Below are 15171 nucleotides of genomic sequence, written 5' to 3'. Positions count from 1 at the left end.
ACTGGCCATTTGGCCAAACCCCAAAATAATCTATCTAATTATCTTCTACTTCTAAATCCCACCTTTTTTCAAAAATCCCAATCCCATCCCATCCCACATTTCCACTTTTGGAAATCAAAAATCCCAGAAAGTGGGACCTTCCCACCAAAGTGGCAGCACTGCGGTGCAGTCACTGCACCGCAGTGCAATTTTTAGCAGACGAATTTAGAGAGTGTGTTGTTTAGTGATAGGAGCCTTTTTTTCTTTCGTCTGCTACTTCCTCCAGCCGGCGTAAAAAGTGAAAAAAGTGTTCGAGTTTAACCTCCATTTTCTGACAACCCGGTGGAGTGCATGACGTCACATGACCCTTCTCGCTCCGAGCCAGTGTGCACTGGCTACTGGACCGAGTGCAGCCATCCGAAATCGACATTGGTCTCCGCGAGACGGTCTTTCGGTCACCGCTACATCCCAGAGGGACTATTCCGGCCCTCTGATTGGCTCTCTCCACCCTTACACTCTTCCATGTCTTTCTGCTTTCCGCTCCCACATTTTCCTGATGTACACAGTGTCGTTTTCCGTGGGGCTGCCGCTTTGATTTGTTTGTTTCTTTCGTGTATTTTTATTATTTACATTTATTGTTTGCTCTTTATTAAGTTTTACAATACAATATTTTAGTTACATTAATTGTTTTTTTCATTTTATATAATCGATTGAATTAAGTATCGGTGTGTTTTCTTAAATTAGTGTAAATTGTCATCCCATGGGCCTTGGGTTGGCGGTTCTAAAACCCGATCTTGTAATGATCGGGGAAACTATAAGTCAAAAACTTTAAAAGGTTATAGGAATGGATATATCTTGATAAGAGCTGTTCATTTCTGCAAAAATATTGCTTAAAAAGTACTTATTGGAAGAGTAACCCGATTCGCCATTTTTCCGGTAAGTCGGTGCGGTTTAGCGGGTATCCGGCTTAATCCCTACCCCCCAATAATACGTTATATTTAAACAATTTTTTGCGGGAAAATACAGTATAAGACCATAATTAATAAATTTTACATAAATGTATAGCTGTTGATAAGGACTATTCATTTCTGTAAAATAATGAAGATAATTTTCATAAACAAAAAAATTTTGGACAAGAAGTTTTTTGTATTTTTTGCGCTCTAGATATACTCGATCCTATAGACTTAGGTAACAATTTTCATTGTTTTTGAAACTTTTTAGTGTATGAATATTTTTTCATAAATTATAGAGAAATAGATAGCCCTTATCAAGAGCTATCCAGTTATATAAAAATTCTTAGAGTTCTTCGAATCTCTAGTCTTATAGTTTCCCCGAAAAAAAATAATTTAAATTTCACGTATTACTGGGAGATGAGGATTAACTAAAACCCGCTAAACTGCACCGACCTACCTGAAAAATGGCGAAGCGGTTTACTTCTCCAATAAGTACTTTTGTAAGCCATTTTTTTTACAGAAATGGACAGATGTACAGTAAATAATACAGTAAATAAAATAAAAAACACACCGATGTGTAATAAACTCTATTCATAAAATGAAAAAAAGATTTAAAATAGGTAAAAACATTGTATTTATATGAATAAATAAATAATAAACAATAAACTACATAATAAAAATTGAGGAATGAAAAACACAAATGAAACGGCAGCGCTGCAGAAAACTCCACTGTGGAGAGTGTGAACCGGAAAATTTATCGCGCCGTTCAAAAAAGTGCATCGCGCTGTAGGCTGCCATCGCTCGGAATCACCACGAAGGGTCTCTGAGAGCCGTCGCGATGATCGATATCTAGTTGAATTTTTCTGCTAGAAGACACGAGCCACTTACAAACAATAATTAAATAAAAATAAACTAGATAGAATTGGGGCTAGAAAAAAAATTGGAAATGAAGGAATGAATAACGTACCCACTTTAACAAAGAAAGGGGGGGGGGAATCTAAATTATAGTTACGAAAACTAATTTTTTAACGTGAAGGAGTTGGTTCTCCATAAGACGCTGCAGCCACAGCAGACCACCTTGGACACAAATGAGATTTTCGCATTTGTGGAGAACGAGCATCCCTAGATGTTTTACTGCTATAGAGCAAGAGCGAAGCGCGTACCCCCATTGTTTTACGAGCGCACCTTGTTGTTTCAAGATAGCTTTTGCGGCTGGAAGGGATGTTTGATTCGAGATACAAACATGGCTGCCAGCCGCAATTTCTCTCTTAAAATAGTAAGGTGCGTTCGTAAAACAGTAGGGGGTACGCGCTTCGCTCTTGCTCTATAGTCAGATTTTTCGGTTGAAGCCGTGGAAGAAATCCGGGTAAATGGGGTAAAAAGGCAGTGTAACCGGTTTTTAGAACCGGGTTTCTTCCTCCGACTTCTACCATTGTTCAAATCTGGTTTGGCACTTTTGAATTTTTAACCTTTGAAAAATAAGAATAAAATGGTAATGCAAAAATCCAAGTTTATCTTTTAATAAAACTGACAATTATTTTAATTTTTATTTATTTTAATTTTTATTATTTGCTTTTAGAATGAAGGATGTAGAAAATAGAGCTTCGGCAGAGTCATAGATTGCATGGTCTGACTACTCCATGGTAAACGCCAGTAAATAAGCCACGCTCCACGTCACTTTTCGTGAACCAATTTTTAATGCTTTTTCGGATTCGCTCCCTCCGAAAGTGCTGCACTATGCGGAGATCTCATGCACTTCAACGCTATCTCTCTAGACCTCCGCTTGGTGCTAGTATTCGAAAACTCTATCTCTCTTGTTAGTGCATTCACCTCCGCCTTGTGCAGCAGTTTCGGAGGGAGCGAGATAAAAAATCTGGTTCGCGAAAAGTGACGCCGGAAACCAGGAGTAGTCAGACCATAGGCCCATTTTTGCGCAAAAAATTCAGCTAAAGTGAATTTTAGTATTTTAAAAAGTCCATTTTTGCGTGAATTTGTATATTAAATTCATTTCAGCTGAATTTTCAAATTCATCTCTCCCACCTGTTTTTTTCACTTCAGCTGAATAGAGGTCCGGACCTCCATTCAGCTCCTCAATTCACTATACACCCTTCTAGGTTTTGGCTCCTCCTCTTCCATTTGTTGCAACGTTGTACAAAAAGCAGACGAAATAAACAAATAAATTTCAGGTGAATTTGAAATGAATTGTGTTTCATCTAAATTTAATTCAGCAAAATCCATTTTTGCGTGAATTTTATTCACTTCAGCTGAAAAACAGCTGAAATGAATTATTGCGCAAAAATGCGCCTCATGTAATCCATGACTCTGGCTACGGTACTAGAATTGACAGTCAATAGTGTCAACGTTGACAACCCTAAACATATTTTAACTAATAAAAAAAGATAGGGGAAGAGTATTAAACTCGAATGTGAAATGTTTCCTAACTTTACAGAGGTACGAAAGTGCTAAATTCATTACAATTAGTAGTTAATTTCATTAGTAGTTTTTAAGCTGCCATCTTAAAAATGGCGGCAGATCTAACAGTTCACACGGAAGATCCGAACCGCACCGATGTGTTTCTACAGGACCGAAATCGATCGCACCCGATTGTCCAATTTTCGGGTAGATCAGCATATCAGATCGGTTTACCTGATTGTGGCCAATCGGGGCCGAGCCCCAGCCCTTGCGGTCGGTCTACGCTAGGGCTCGGCCACGATCACATTCTAATCGGGGACACCGCAAACCCTCACCGATAAAAATGAATCGGGGACGTTCAGTGCGGGGATTTTTTTTCACTGCGGTACGGTGCTAGAACCGGTGCTGCACCGATAGCACCGTTTCAGCCATAAAGGGTGGTCTTATCAGTGAACTTGCCTTCTGATAGGCCAACGAAAATCACGTGACTAGGGTCACATTTTGTTCTTGTGGGCCGCAGGACAATTTCCAATTTAGATCACTATATTGAAATAGCACCCCCCAATAATTTTTTACGAGAATAAAATACACTTTGCTGTATTTAACTATACCTTTAAAATTTACTTAAATAAACTACTTGAATAATATAAATAAAAAAATAATGTTAATAGACCATTTTCACGTTGCGAAAAGCAGTATTCATGTAGTCCGGCAACCCTGCAAGCCGCCATTTGTAGTCTTACTCAGCCTTGTTTAGGTGGATTTAACATAGGCTAACGACTTTGAGGACTGATTTCTCCCATTAATTTTGCTACCAGGAGCAAAATTATTGTGGTACGTTGTACGTCAGGACATTGCCAACATTTCAAGTGCCAAATTTTCAAGAATTCGCTACAACTAGTACTTGAAATTGTCGTTACAGTGAAGGGCTATCAACATTTGAAACAATAACAAACAGTCAACAGCAAATGGTAACTTTAAAAAATGTGTAATTTTCTTATAAAACTTAAATTTCTTGGTATAATTAGGAATGTAAATGTCTTCTGAGGATGCAGAAGATCTTTTACATGATTCAGTTATTGAATTATTTGACTTATCTGATTATTCTTTAACTTTGCCAAACGATGCTAAAGAAAGATATGTTGCTAAGCTTAATGAAGTACAGTGTGACTGTCCTTACGTCATAGAAAATGAGTATTGGACTTCCAGTACACAAGAGCTAGAAACAATATTACCATCAGTTGAATTTGGAGATGTTTGGAACTATCTAGTCTACAGAAAACAGTTTTATACAGCCAACGATATGAATAATTATAAGAGCTGCAAGTCTTATGAGATAATTTTTGGAGATGGGCTGTTTTTTTAGTTCAAGGCATTAAAACTTACAAATAATACTCATTTTGGCGGCGCGTTTTGCTGATAAAATATCCGAAGCCACACTAAAAGCCCGTTCAACAGATCCTGATGATGCTGCAACGCTAACAGCATCTCTTCCGATTTCGCTTAGTATTGGAAAACGACACTGATTAGATTTCCAATACTCGAGGGGCTTAGTGACGCAAAGGTCACTGTCGGGATCCACTGGATTCACTAGAACTTCCATAGCTACGATGGGTTCTTTTAAATAAATCCCAAACTCCTCCAATACTTTGGCCGGGCCACTCAGGGAACGAGATTTTGGTGGCTCAATTACTGTTGAATATAAACTCTGGCTTAACCTTCTCTTGCGAGTTGATGAAGGTTTTACTGCGTCTTGCTGAACTTCATCCCTAGCTTCATCCTGTTGATTCGGCGTAGAAACGCTGGCTGCTTGTCCTATGATAACAGTTACTCATGAAAGGCATTCCTCTAATTTAACTTTTACAATTAAAACTCACTAGAACGCAACAGATCGCATCTTATTTTAATTTCAGAAGAAACTTCATTTAACACTGCCTTTTCATTCAATCCAGCTTGTTTTATCCAAGCACACTTAAATCGTGGATCAAAAATTGAACCTGTGGAATTAATAAACATAGAAAATATAGACTCTGAAGTCTGTCTGATAGTGACAGCCTTGGCCTTAAAATTTTCTAATTTCATCCCTCAAAGTAATTCATTTTTCTACCGCTAGATGGGATCTTAAGTATCTTATCTTTTAGGGCAAAAGTTACCATTGATTTTCATACCCTAAAGTTAAAGATACTTAATTTTAACTGAATTTGACACAAGATAAAAGATACCAAAAAGATACCAAAAATATCTTATCTTAACTTATCTTAACTTATCTTTTACAAAAGATAGGAGCCACTGATCCCAATACCGATGCAAATATGTTTGAAATATGGTGAAATGTAATGATGAATATATTACTTAGTGGACAAAAATCTTTTTCAAAGAGGTGATTTTCTACACTTACTGGAATTCTTTAACTAAAAGTTAAGGATTCTAAGATACTCTTAATTAAAAAATACAAGGAAACCCTGTTTTTGCTTAATCTTGTATTTAGGTTTTCGAAGCAGTAGCAGTAGCGAGCGCCAGATGGTGTCGTCGTAACCCTTGTTTTTCCTCTGATTGGTTGTTGCCAGGTAACGCGTCACCGCCGTAGGAGGTTTACGAGTTTACGGGCCTTAAGCATTAAGTAGGCCTTGACAGTGGTGACCAGAGTAATAGAATACTGGTGTAGCCACGCTTATGGCGGGCCCTCCCATTGCCTTTTTGGCCTGAAAGTCTTTCTGTCCCATAACGAAAGCGCCACAGCGGCTGTGTTGTGAACTTGTGATGTATTACGTTTTCGCTGTTTTCGCTCATTTTCGTCGTCTGTACTTCAGAAAGTAAACAAAAAGTGGCTTAATTAATTATTGTGAAAAAAATGTATGTATTAACATATGGGTTGTTATAACAATAACAACCCTTAAAGCTCAATTCATAGGTGGCAGTTACGGTTATGGGACACTTAAATCGATATCTTGCCTCATTTTCTCACAATCGATACGCGAAATTGGCAACAACTTTTGGGAAAAAATCCGAGAGGGGGAGTTAACATAGCCGTGGCTACACCAGTATTTTATTACTCTGATGGTGACGGTGCTAACTGCTAGGTTTTCAAAGAACGCATCTTAAAGAGAAGGCGACTGTGTCGTCTGACTTTACACGTGGTCCGCGTATCTTTTCCGTCTGTCACTAAATTTGTACCTGCAATTGAAGCTCTGGAAATTTAAAAATGGTAAAAAGAAAGAGAAGTACGATTTCTCTCGAAGTAGAGAAGCCAAAACAAGAAGAAAATATTTTACCCTTGGTACGAGCTTCGGACGAGCCCTTGACGAAAAAGGTAATAGCTTTTAACAACAATTGCTTGAGTTGTAGTAATTTTCACTCACTCTTCACATTAAGTAGTTGAAACAAATCTTCCCCATAAGAGCTTCTTTCCAATTCTAATCAGCTGTGTTTTATATAGGCTAAATGGATAAACAAACAAAGAGTCCTTGTCTTTGCTGCACGGGAATAACACAGAGAGATCGCCACTTAATGGTGGATCTACGAGATATGATGCCACACTCTAAAACAGAGAGTAAATTTGAAAGGAAGGATCCCTTATTTGTTATCAATGAAGTACATCTAACCTTTCTACTTTATTAAATTTGTTCAGAAAATTGCATTTAAATTATTCATAGATCTGTGAAATGAAGAATTGCAGTAAGTGCATATTTTTGAAGGAAGAAAGAAACAGGATTTATTTTTATGGCTTGCGAATGTTCCTAAAGGCCCAAGTGCTAAATTTTACATAGAAAATGGTAAAAAAACTATTATTGTTTAAAAAAATATGAGCTGCAATAAAATTTGTCATTCTAGTTCACACAATGAAAGAACTTAAGATGACAGGAAATTGCTTAAAGGGTACAAGGCCACTGCTGTCATTTGACTCCAGTTTTGACACACAACCATACTGGTCTTTACTAAAGGAGCTAATGACACAGGCAATATTTTTGTATTAGATTCCAAATAGCATAGCATTTTCTTATTTTTTATTTTATTTGTAGATCTTTTCTACTCCTAAAAATCACCCCAAAAGTCAACCTTTCTTTGACCATGTCTTCACTTTTACCATAATTGAAAATCGTATCTGGTTCCGAAATTTTCAAATCCTCGAAGAAGATGGACAGCTTGCCGAAATAGGTCTTTAGACTTTTTAAAAATATCTATAGATTCTAATATAAATTTCTCTATTGTATACAGGACCGCGATTTGTTTTGAACCCCATAAAAGTTTTTGATGGAAGTTTTGGTGGAGAAACTATTTGGGAAAATCCAAATTACGTTACGCCGAATGCGGTAATATAATTTTATAATTTCTTCCATCGTGGATTTTCATTATTATTAAACCTGTACGATATTTTTTTTATTTCAGTACCGTCGAATGTTGAATTTACAAACAGGGTTAAAATACCGCCAAAAAATCGAACAGAAGTTGTCACTGGCAGCCAGGCAACCTACAGGAGACTTGTACGATATCGACGCGCTTGATGAAGAAGTTTTTGAGGACAAAAATCCCACACAAATAGCTAACGAGGTAATCAACCAAAGAATTGATGATGGGAAGAAAAAGAAGAAAGAGAAGAAAAGAAAGAATAAGAATACAACAACTGGGAAAAAAAGTGGCAGAGATATGTTCCAGGAAATACTCGCCGATTCGGATGATGAGTAGCTTTGGTGCGAAATCTATAATGTATTACAAAATACATACTGTTTGAAGACCAAGTAATTGCCCATGCACATTGTTAATGTTAAGAATCTAAGACTGGTCACAACATGAAAAAATTATGTTCTCATATTCTCCAGTAAGGAAAAGTGTGAAATTTTTCAGTATCCAGTTTAATGAATTAGGCCAATTGAATCAAATTATTCTAATTATAAAAAGAAGAAATTCTCTTCTACTTTCAACCGGGTGGTCGTCGCGTCAGTACTGTTGCGTTTAGGCGTGCTTGTATCCTGCGTACTCAGTTTCTGTCGTTTTTCGTGCAAAAGCATTGGATGAACCAAGGCGTTGCCGTGATTTCTTGTTTCAACAAACGTTTACCGTTAAGGGTTCGGCTCCGTGTCCAAAGGGTGAGTACAGTAGCATCCCATAAAGTGAGACAGACAGTGCGAGGGGAGAATATTCTCACTTCGCAAGTTTTTCCTGCCATGCGGGGTCTCCGTGGGAACAGAGCTGATAAGATTCAGCAACCTAGGTTAGCTTAGGGGCTTGTACGGTGTAAAAGTTTTGTTTGATACTCTAGTTGCTAAACCAGGATATTAATCGCTCGAAACATAAGGATTGGCTTTAGTTATTGCGCCAACGAAAAGGGTTGTTAAAAGACAGCGCTTCGATCACTGGTTAGAAGACCCGAGGGTTTATTTTCTTACATGCTCTACCTAGGGTTCGGCCCTATTTTAAAAGGTGGCGACTGTTACGGTTTTGGGCATAAATTGGGGTAGGCGGGTAGAATGAGGTTTAATCAAGGAAATCGGGTCGAAAAATTCGATCGATAATGTTTTTGGATAAATCGGTTGACTGTAATCGGGGTTGCATCCCCGATTACGTACCCCTGGGTTCGGGGGGAATTTTTTTTCACGCCAAGCGCCAAAAGCCCCGACCCGATTAGAAATGTGAACCCTGACTGGATAAAAAAAAGTGCCCCGATTGGCACGGGCCCTTGCTCTACCTTTTAGCTTTTACTAGTGATGTTACGTCTAACTTAACCAGAGTCATAGACCCCCGGTTCCTCCACTATGGCTATTTTCCCTCTCAGAAAAGGGGCACCCTCTTGCGGGGAGTACTATACAAAAAAACGAGGGTTTTGGGTCAGGGCATGGTCGGGGCGTATGAATGATTTTCCTCCCGGTGGGACTGCCATCTGTCGACAAATGCATTTTCTGCGTAGAGTGAAACAACACACCCACAAGAGGCGTTTCAATGCCTGATTTTACAAGGGATCATGGGATGCCACCTTCTTTTGTTTCAAGCAGTTTATCAGCTGGTTGATGTTTGTTTTGTGTTTTTCTTTAAAGTTTATTTCTAAACGTTATTTAAATGTGAATTTTGTTTTTACGGGTCATGTCTTTGTACCGCTAGACTGACGATGCTCCAATGCCATACTGCTGGGCTATTGCACCGTCAGGCCATTAGGGGAATTTAGGGATACCTATAGCAACTCCATCTCGTTCAGAGGCCTGAACGCTGTCAGGCAAAACATGACGACAACTCCTGGTAGGGTTCAGGTCCCTGGCCTCAATTTGCAGCAAGAGATAGGCAGCTCAATTGGAAAATTGCTCGAGGTCGCGTAGCGACTGAAGAGCAATTGAGATTGCTTGGAATAAAGAGAGACCTTAACCTTATGCGTTGACATCTGTATTCCCAGCCTCTTACGCGCAAAAAAACAAAAACAAAACAAAGAACGAGACCGCTTGGGCACATACGCCCCCTCGGCACGTCAGACCTTTTTGGCCAAAATAATATTTGAAAAAACTCTTGAGTAAAAATTGGCCGTCGATCAGCTATTTCCACGAAAGGAGTTATGGCTGCGTCCCCTGAAAAAACAAATAATAACGCAAAATTAATGAGTGGGAGGAGACGGGTGGGTTCCTTAACTAAGGTTAAGGTCTCTCTTTATTCCAAGCAATCTCAATTGCTCTTCAGTCGCTACGCGACCTCGAGCAATTTTCCAATTGCATGTAAATTGATCGACCTTAACCTTATGTGACTTCAACGCCTATTGCTGTGTTTCGGAAATAATTCTACTTCCGAACGTCTCAGTACTGATCGGACGGCTGTAGTGCTTTGAAAAGACACACTTTGATGCCCAGCATCCCGTACGAAGGATCGATTCGATCGAAAGCCCGATGTTTACGGCTTTTGACGCTGACGCTCCACTAGTAGAATGAGCTGAATAAATTGTGGTGTCGACGCCTGCGTCCGACAATACACCTTTGATCCAACGACCGATAGAAGACGCGCCGACAGGTGCGTGAGGCGATACTACACTTAGAGCTAGCGTGTGAGGACTTGATCCGTTCCTAAAAGGTTTAGTAACGTGGATGTAGCGTTCCAAACATAACACGGGACAAAGATTAGAATCCGGATTAAGCTTGGTTAAAGAAAAAACTTTAAGGGCGCCATGTCGTTGCGACTTTCTTATCTGGGCAAGTGAGAACTTCACCTCGGGGCCCGAGAAAATGAATGAGTTGAAACTGATTGCCGCGATCTCCGAAACTCTAAATAAAGAAGTAAGGGCAAGAAGCATTACTAATTTGCTAGATAGTAGTTTTAATTCAAGAGATTCGTTCGGACCTAGGCTTTCTAGGTAAGACAACACTACGCCGACATCCCAAAAACCGTTATATTTGGGTTGGGGCGGGTTAAAATGAAAAATACCTTTTTATGAGCTTGACTATTAACGGATGCTTACCGACGTCAAAACCATCAATCCTATCGAGCGTGCTTGATAGCATGGATCGAAAAACGTTGATTGACCTGTAGGCCTTACCTTCTTTATGTAGGTCTGTAAGGAATTCTAAAACGCCGCTTATAGAAGAAAACAAGGGATCCTGATTCCGTTGAGAGCACCAACCGAGCCAACGGTTCCAGGCGCTCTGGTAAGCAGCTGATGTGGCTTCACGGTTTGCTCCCACAAGAAGCTGGACCACTTCGTCCGAAAATCCTTCATCTTTGAAGCGACTCCGGATAACATCCAGGCGGCTAAGATGAGCGATCCTCTCGCCGAATGATTCGAGGAGGTTGGCATGCCCAATTCCATTATGGTCGGCCACCACGGTTGTGCTTGCCACACCGGTGCCACCAGGACTAGTTCCGCCTTGTCCTTCCTGATCTTGGACAGGCACTTGAATATTAAGTTGAAGGGCGGGAAAGCGTAGCCCTGTAGCTCGTTCCAGCTCAATGTGAAGGCATCGACGGCCGTCGCTTCCGGTTGAGGTTTCCAACTGACAAACAGATCCAGTTGTCGATTCCAGTTCGCGGCAAATAGATCGATCTTTCGATCCCAGAGGGCCATGATCTGCTGAAAGGTCGACTCCTGGAGTTTCCAATCGCTGGTCTCGTGTTGCATCCTTGATTGGCGATCTGCAAGAAAATTGAGAATGCCCGGTAGATGTACTGCGCGGATTGAAAATGTGCGCTCTTCACACCAAGCGACAATTTCTGCCGTTATGGCACTTAGGGCTGGAGATTTCGTTCCCCCCGATTTATTTATGTAGTGGACGGCCGTGAAATTGTCCAACGTTAGGCGGATGGTCGAATTACGCAGGCGACTTGTAAAAGCTTTCAAGCCGTTAAGGGCTGCTAAAAGCTCAAGCTCGTTTATATGTCTTTTTTGGTCGGCCAGAGTCCAGGGGCCTCTTGTGGAGACCTCGTTAAAGACCGCACCCCATCCGGAAAGTGACGCATCCGAATAAATTATGAGATCTGTTTCTGTTGCTGACATCGGTTTACCGTTACTTCTGATGCCGTTTGTTGCCCACCAAACTAAGTCCTGCTTCGACTTACTGTCTAGGCTAACTGTCGATTGTAGTGAGTTACCAAATGTTTTGCAACCCTCAATGTACTGCATTTGAATACCCCTGTAGTGCGCTTGGGCAAAAGGGATGGCTTTAACAGCCCAAACGAAATTCCCCAAGATCTTGGCAATCTCTCGAAGGGACACCGATTCACGTCTAAGCATAGCAAGACAAAGGTCCCTTATTTCGACTATTTTTTCCCGCCGAAGAGCTAGAGAAAGGGATTTCGAATCGATTATCAATCCCAGGTATTCCATAACCTGGCTCGGAACTCCTACGGACTTTTCCAAATTAATTAAAAATCCGCATATTTCTAACACCGATATTGCCAACTGGTACTCTTGACCCGCCCCCTTTTCACTGGCATTCAAAATGAGAATGTCGTCAAGATAAATGATGGAACGCAAACCTTGCTTCCTCAAAAAAGTAATGACAGGTTTCAAAAGCTTTGTGAATATCCAAGGTGCCGATGCCAGACCGAAGGGCAGGCAACGAAACTGGTACAAAATATCCACCCACCTAATTTGAAAGTATTTCCTATGCCCATGATGAATGGGAACGGTAAGATAGGCGTCCTTGAGGTCTATTTTAACGAAAAATCGTCCTGACGGATCATCTCATGAAGCAAGTCCATGCCCTCGATTCTAAAATGCTCCAGTTTGACAAATTTATTTTGTTTCTTCAGATTTACAATTGGTCTGAAAACCCCCCGAGCGCTTTGGGATAACGAAAAGTCCACTGACGAAACCCTCCGCAGAGGCTTCCACTGGTTCTATGGCTTTTTTCTCTAGCAAAGCCATGATTTCCCTGTCACAAACTTCCGTCTGATCCTTCCCCATAGGCATTTTAGACCCCGCGATTGTTTGAAAAGGGATGCTGGAAAAATCAATCTTGACTCCCTCTCTAATACTAGACATTACCCAGGGATCTTTAGACAACGAACTCCAAAAAACTTCAAAATATCCCAGTCTAGCCCCTGTTTCTAATCTAATTAAAGGACAGATAGAGATAGGATCGTACCGATTTAAGTTGAAGGCGCCTCCTCTTGTTGCGCCTTTGTTGAAGCTGCTGTTGAAAACGGCACGGCTGCCACTACCGCGATGAAAACCGTAAGACGATCCTCGGTTGAAGCTGCTATAGCCCGCTCCTCGGTTTCTAGAAACGGACGGAGGTCCGTTGCTGCGACTGATGATCCTAAGTTGCTGGTCTTCTCTGGCCTCTTTAACCATTCCCTTGATAAAGGTTCTACCGAACAGCGACCCACATTGACGCGGTTTGAATCGGTGGGATTCACTTAGAAGGGAGACGAACTTCGGGTCTGACACCTTCAGCAAATTTTCCCGGCGGCTTGTCGTGATGCCGTGGAAAGTGTGACCCCATAAGCGTAACGCCGTGTCCACCACGTAAGCCATCAGCGAAGATCTCCACTCTTCGACCTCTGACATCTTCTCCCGCAAAAAAAGAAGTGGGCGAGCCACGTCCAGTACTTTGTACTGCTCGGCCCTTAGAGTCTTCTCGTTTATTTCCGCTTTGGTCAGATCAGACCCCTTGAGACTTGGGTCTTTGAAGCGACGGACCATGGAACTATCGAGCTGTGGACATTTTCGATTAAAGAATTAATTAGAAAATTCTGGCATTAAACTTTCTCTAAGTTGCTTCGCTTCGGACGGCTTTAAAGACGAAGTCATCCAGTTCCTGAATTCCCTCATGTTCTTGCGGCGCACCGTGAAATTCGTCTTTGGCAACGGAGACGCGCTACGAAAACGGGTTCGCTCGCGATCGTGGCTGTGATCCCGGCTACAACGGAGACTCCGATCATGGCTGCGGTGGTGACTCCGATCACGGCTGCGACGGTGACTCCGATCACGCCTGCGACGGTGATCGCTATCCCGGCTGTGACTGTGGCTGATGTTACGGCGTCCATGGTGACTGCGATTACGGCTGCTGCTTCGACTACGGCTGCGAGATACTTCGCCACGTGGTTCTCGTTCCCAACGAATTACTCCCTCTTCGACACGTTCCTGCTGGCGGCTGCCTTTGCGATGACCGTAGGCACTCGCCGAACTAGCACCTGAACTTGAACTACTAGAGCTACTACTAGACATGGCTGCGTTGCGCAAGAGCCGAAAAGAGTCTGACGTGCCGAGGGGGCGTATGTGCCCAAGCGGTCTCGTTCTTTGTTTTGTTTTTGTTTTTTAGCGCGTAAGAGGCTGGGAATACAGATGTCAACACATAAGGTTAAGGTCGATCAATTTACATGCAATTCGCTATACTAGCGCAACTTGCCCTACGCATTCAGTTGCAACTCCATCTGCAACTGCAACTCCTCTATCTCGTTCAGGGACCTGAACCCTGTCAGGCAAAAACACAAAACCCCCGAGCCGTTAATTTTTTGTTTCGTGTTTGTTATTATTTATGTTTATTGTTTATATTTCTTTCTGTTAAATTTCCGTAATACAATGCCTTTTAACTTTATAATTTTTTTTTCATTTATTAGAATATTACTTAATTAAGCAACGGTATAATTTCATTAAAATTACTGTAATAATTGTGAATTTCCACTCATGGGCATTCGGGTAGTGGAACCGGATCCAAAACCAGATATCATTACTGTGCACCCTATTTGACTTATTTTGTGCAAAAGAGCAGTAAAACATCCTACGTTGCACGTTCTCCACAAATGCGAAAATCTCATTTGTGTCAAGTTGGTCTGCTGCGGCTGCAGCGTCTTATGGAGAAACCAACTTCTTCATGTTAAAAACTAAGTTTTCAATAAATATAATTAAGATTTTCCCCCTTTTCTTCCTAGCAGTGGGTACCCTACTCATTTTTTCATTTCCCAATTTTTTTTTCTAGCCCTAGTTCTATCTGGTTTATTTTTATTTAGCTATTGTTTGTGAATGGTTTGTTGTTCATCCCCTCGTAGCAGACGAATTTCTGGAAGCAAACGAAATTCTTCGGCTAAAAGAGACGAGCAACTTACAAACAAAAATAAAATAAAAATAAAGTAGATAGAACTGGAGCTAGAAAAAAAAATTGGGAAATGAAAAGAAGAATAGGGTACCCACTTCTAGTAAGAAAAGGGGGAAATCTAAATTGTAGTTATGAAAACTTAATTTTTAACGTGAAGAAGATGGTTTCTCCATAAGACGCTGCAGCCGCAGCAGACCAACTTGGACACAAATGAGATTTTCGCATTTGTGAAAAACGCACAACGCAGGATGTTTTACTGCTCTATACATTATAGTTTTACTTATTTTCCTTCACTTGCCCACTCTTTTTCAAGCTAAGGCTGG

The 15171-nt window shown here is 40.9% G+C and overlaps 3 protein-coding genes across 5 annotated transcripts; 1 reads left to right on the top strand and 2 right to left on the bottom strand.

Annotated features, from left to right (window-relative positions):
* Window positions 1–1542: 1542 nt before the first annotated feature.
* On the bottom strand, window positions 1543–5472 carry LOC116932726. 3 transcript variants are annotated; one of them, XM_032940562.2, is made up of 3 exons: window positions 5222–5472; window positions 4731–5159; window positions 1543–1815 (listed from the first exon to the last, which is right to left on the bottom strand). In XM_032940562.2, exons 1-3 carry the CDS (start codon window positions 5424–5426, stop codon window positions 1799–1801), a joined length of 651 nt encoding a protein of 216 aa, XP_032796453.1. In that variant the 5' UTR covers window positions 5427–5472; the 3' UTR covers window positions 1543–1798. The 3 variants fall into 3 exon arrangements, with proteins under 3 accessions (XP_032796453.1, XP_032796452.1, XP_032796455.1); XM_032940561.2 differs by having other exon boundaries at window positions 1543–1798; XM_032940564.2 differs by having other exon boundaries at window positions 1543–1795; window positions 5222–5471.
* Window positions 5473–6368: 896 nt separating this feature from the next.
* On the top strand, window positions 6369–8080 carry LOC116931690 (ribosome biogenesis protein BRX1 homolog). Its single transcript, XM_032939308.2, is given in 9 exon segments — window positions 6369–6654; window positions 6781–6820; window positions 6823–6935; window positions 6998–7028; window positions 7031–7117; window positions 7176–7300; window positions 7364–7499; window positions 7560–7654; window positions 7731–8080. Coding segments are annotated over 9 exon segments (1032 nt in total). The 5' UTR covers window positions 6369–6546; the 3' UTR covers window positions 8028–8080.
* Window positions 8081–10887: 2807 nt separating this feature from the next.
* Window positions 10888–13980, bottom strand: LOC123469910. The gene is made up of 3 exons (XM_045169252.1): window positions 13600–13980; window positions 12567–13467; window positions 10888–12458 (listed from the first exon to the last, which is right to left on the bottom strand). Exons 1-3 carry the CDS (start codon window positions 13978–13980, stop codon window positions 10888–10890), a joined length of 2853 nt encoding a protein of 950 aa, XP_045025187.1.
* Window positions 13981–15171: the final 1191 nt, after the last annotated feature.

The sequence above is a fragment of the Daphnia magna genome, linkage group LG2 (genome assembly GCF_020631705.1).
Source record: "Daphnia magna isolate NIES linkage group LG2, ASM2063170v1.1, whole genome shotgun sequence".
In the NCBI taxonomy this organism is placed as follows: Eukaryota; Metazoa; Arthropoda; class Branchiopoda; order Diplostraca; family Daphniidae; genus Daphnia; species Daphnia magna.
This window is presented reverse-complemented; position numbering and strand designations above follow the sequence as displayed.

Excerpts from the sequence above, each read along its gene's own strand:
- LOC116932726 (XM_032940562.2), bottom strand. The coding sequence starts at position 5,426 with ATGAAATTAGAAAATTTTAAGGCCAAGGCTGTCACTATCAGACAGACT. Across the intron at positions 5,160-5,221 it reads ATGCGATCTGTTGCGTTCTA|GACAAGCAGCCAGCGTTTCT; the intron begins GTGAGTTTTAAT and ends CTGTTATCATAG.
- LOC123469910 (XM_045169252.1), bottom strand. The coding sequence starts at position 13,980 with ATGTCTAGTAGTAGCTCTAGTAGTTCAAGTTCAGGTGCTAGTTCGGCG. Across the intron at positions 13,468-13,599 it reads TGCCAAAGACGAATTTCACG|CTCGATAGTTCCATGGTCCG; the intron begins GTGCGCCGCAAG and ends AAATGTCCACAG. Across the intron at positions 12,459-12,566 it reads GGGGGGTTTTCAGACCAATT|ACCTCAAGGACGCCTATCTT; the intron begins GTAAATCTGAAG and ends TCGTTAAAATAG.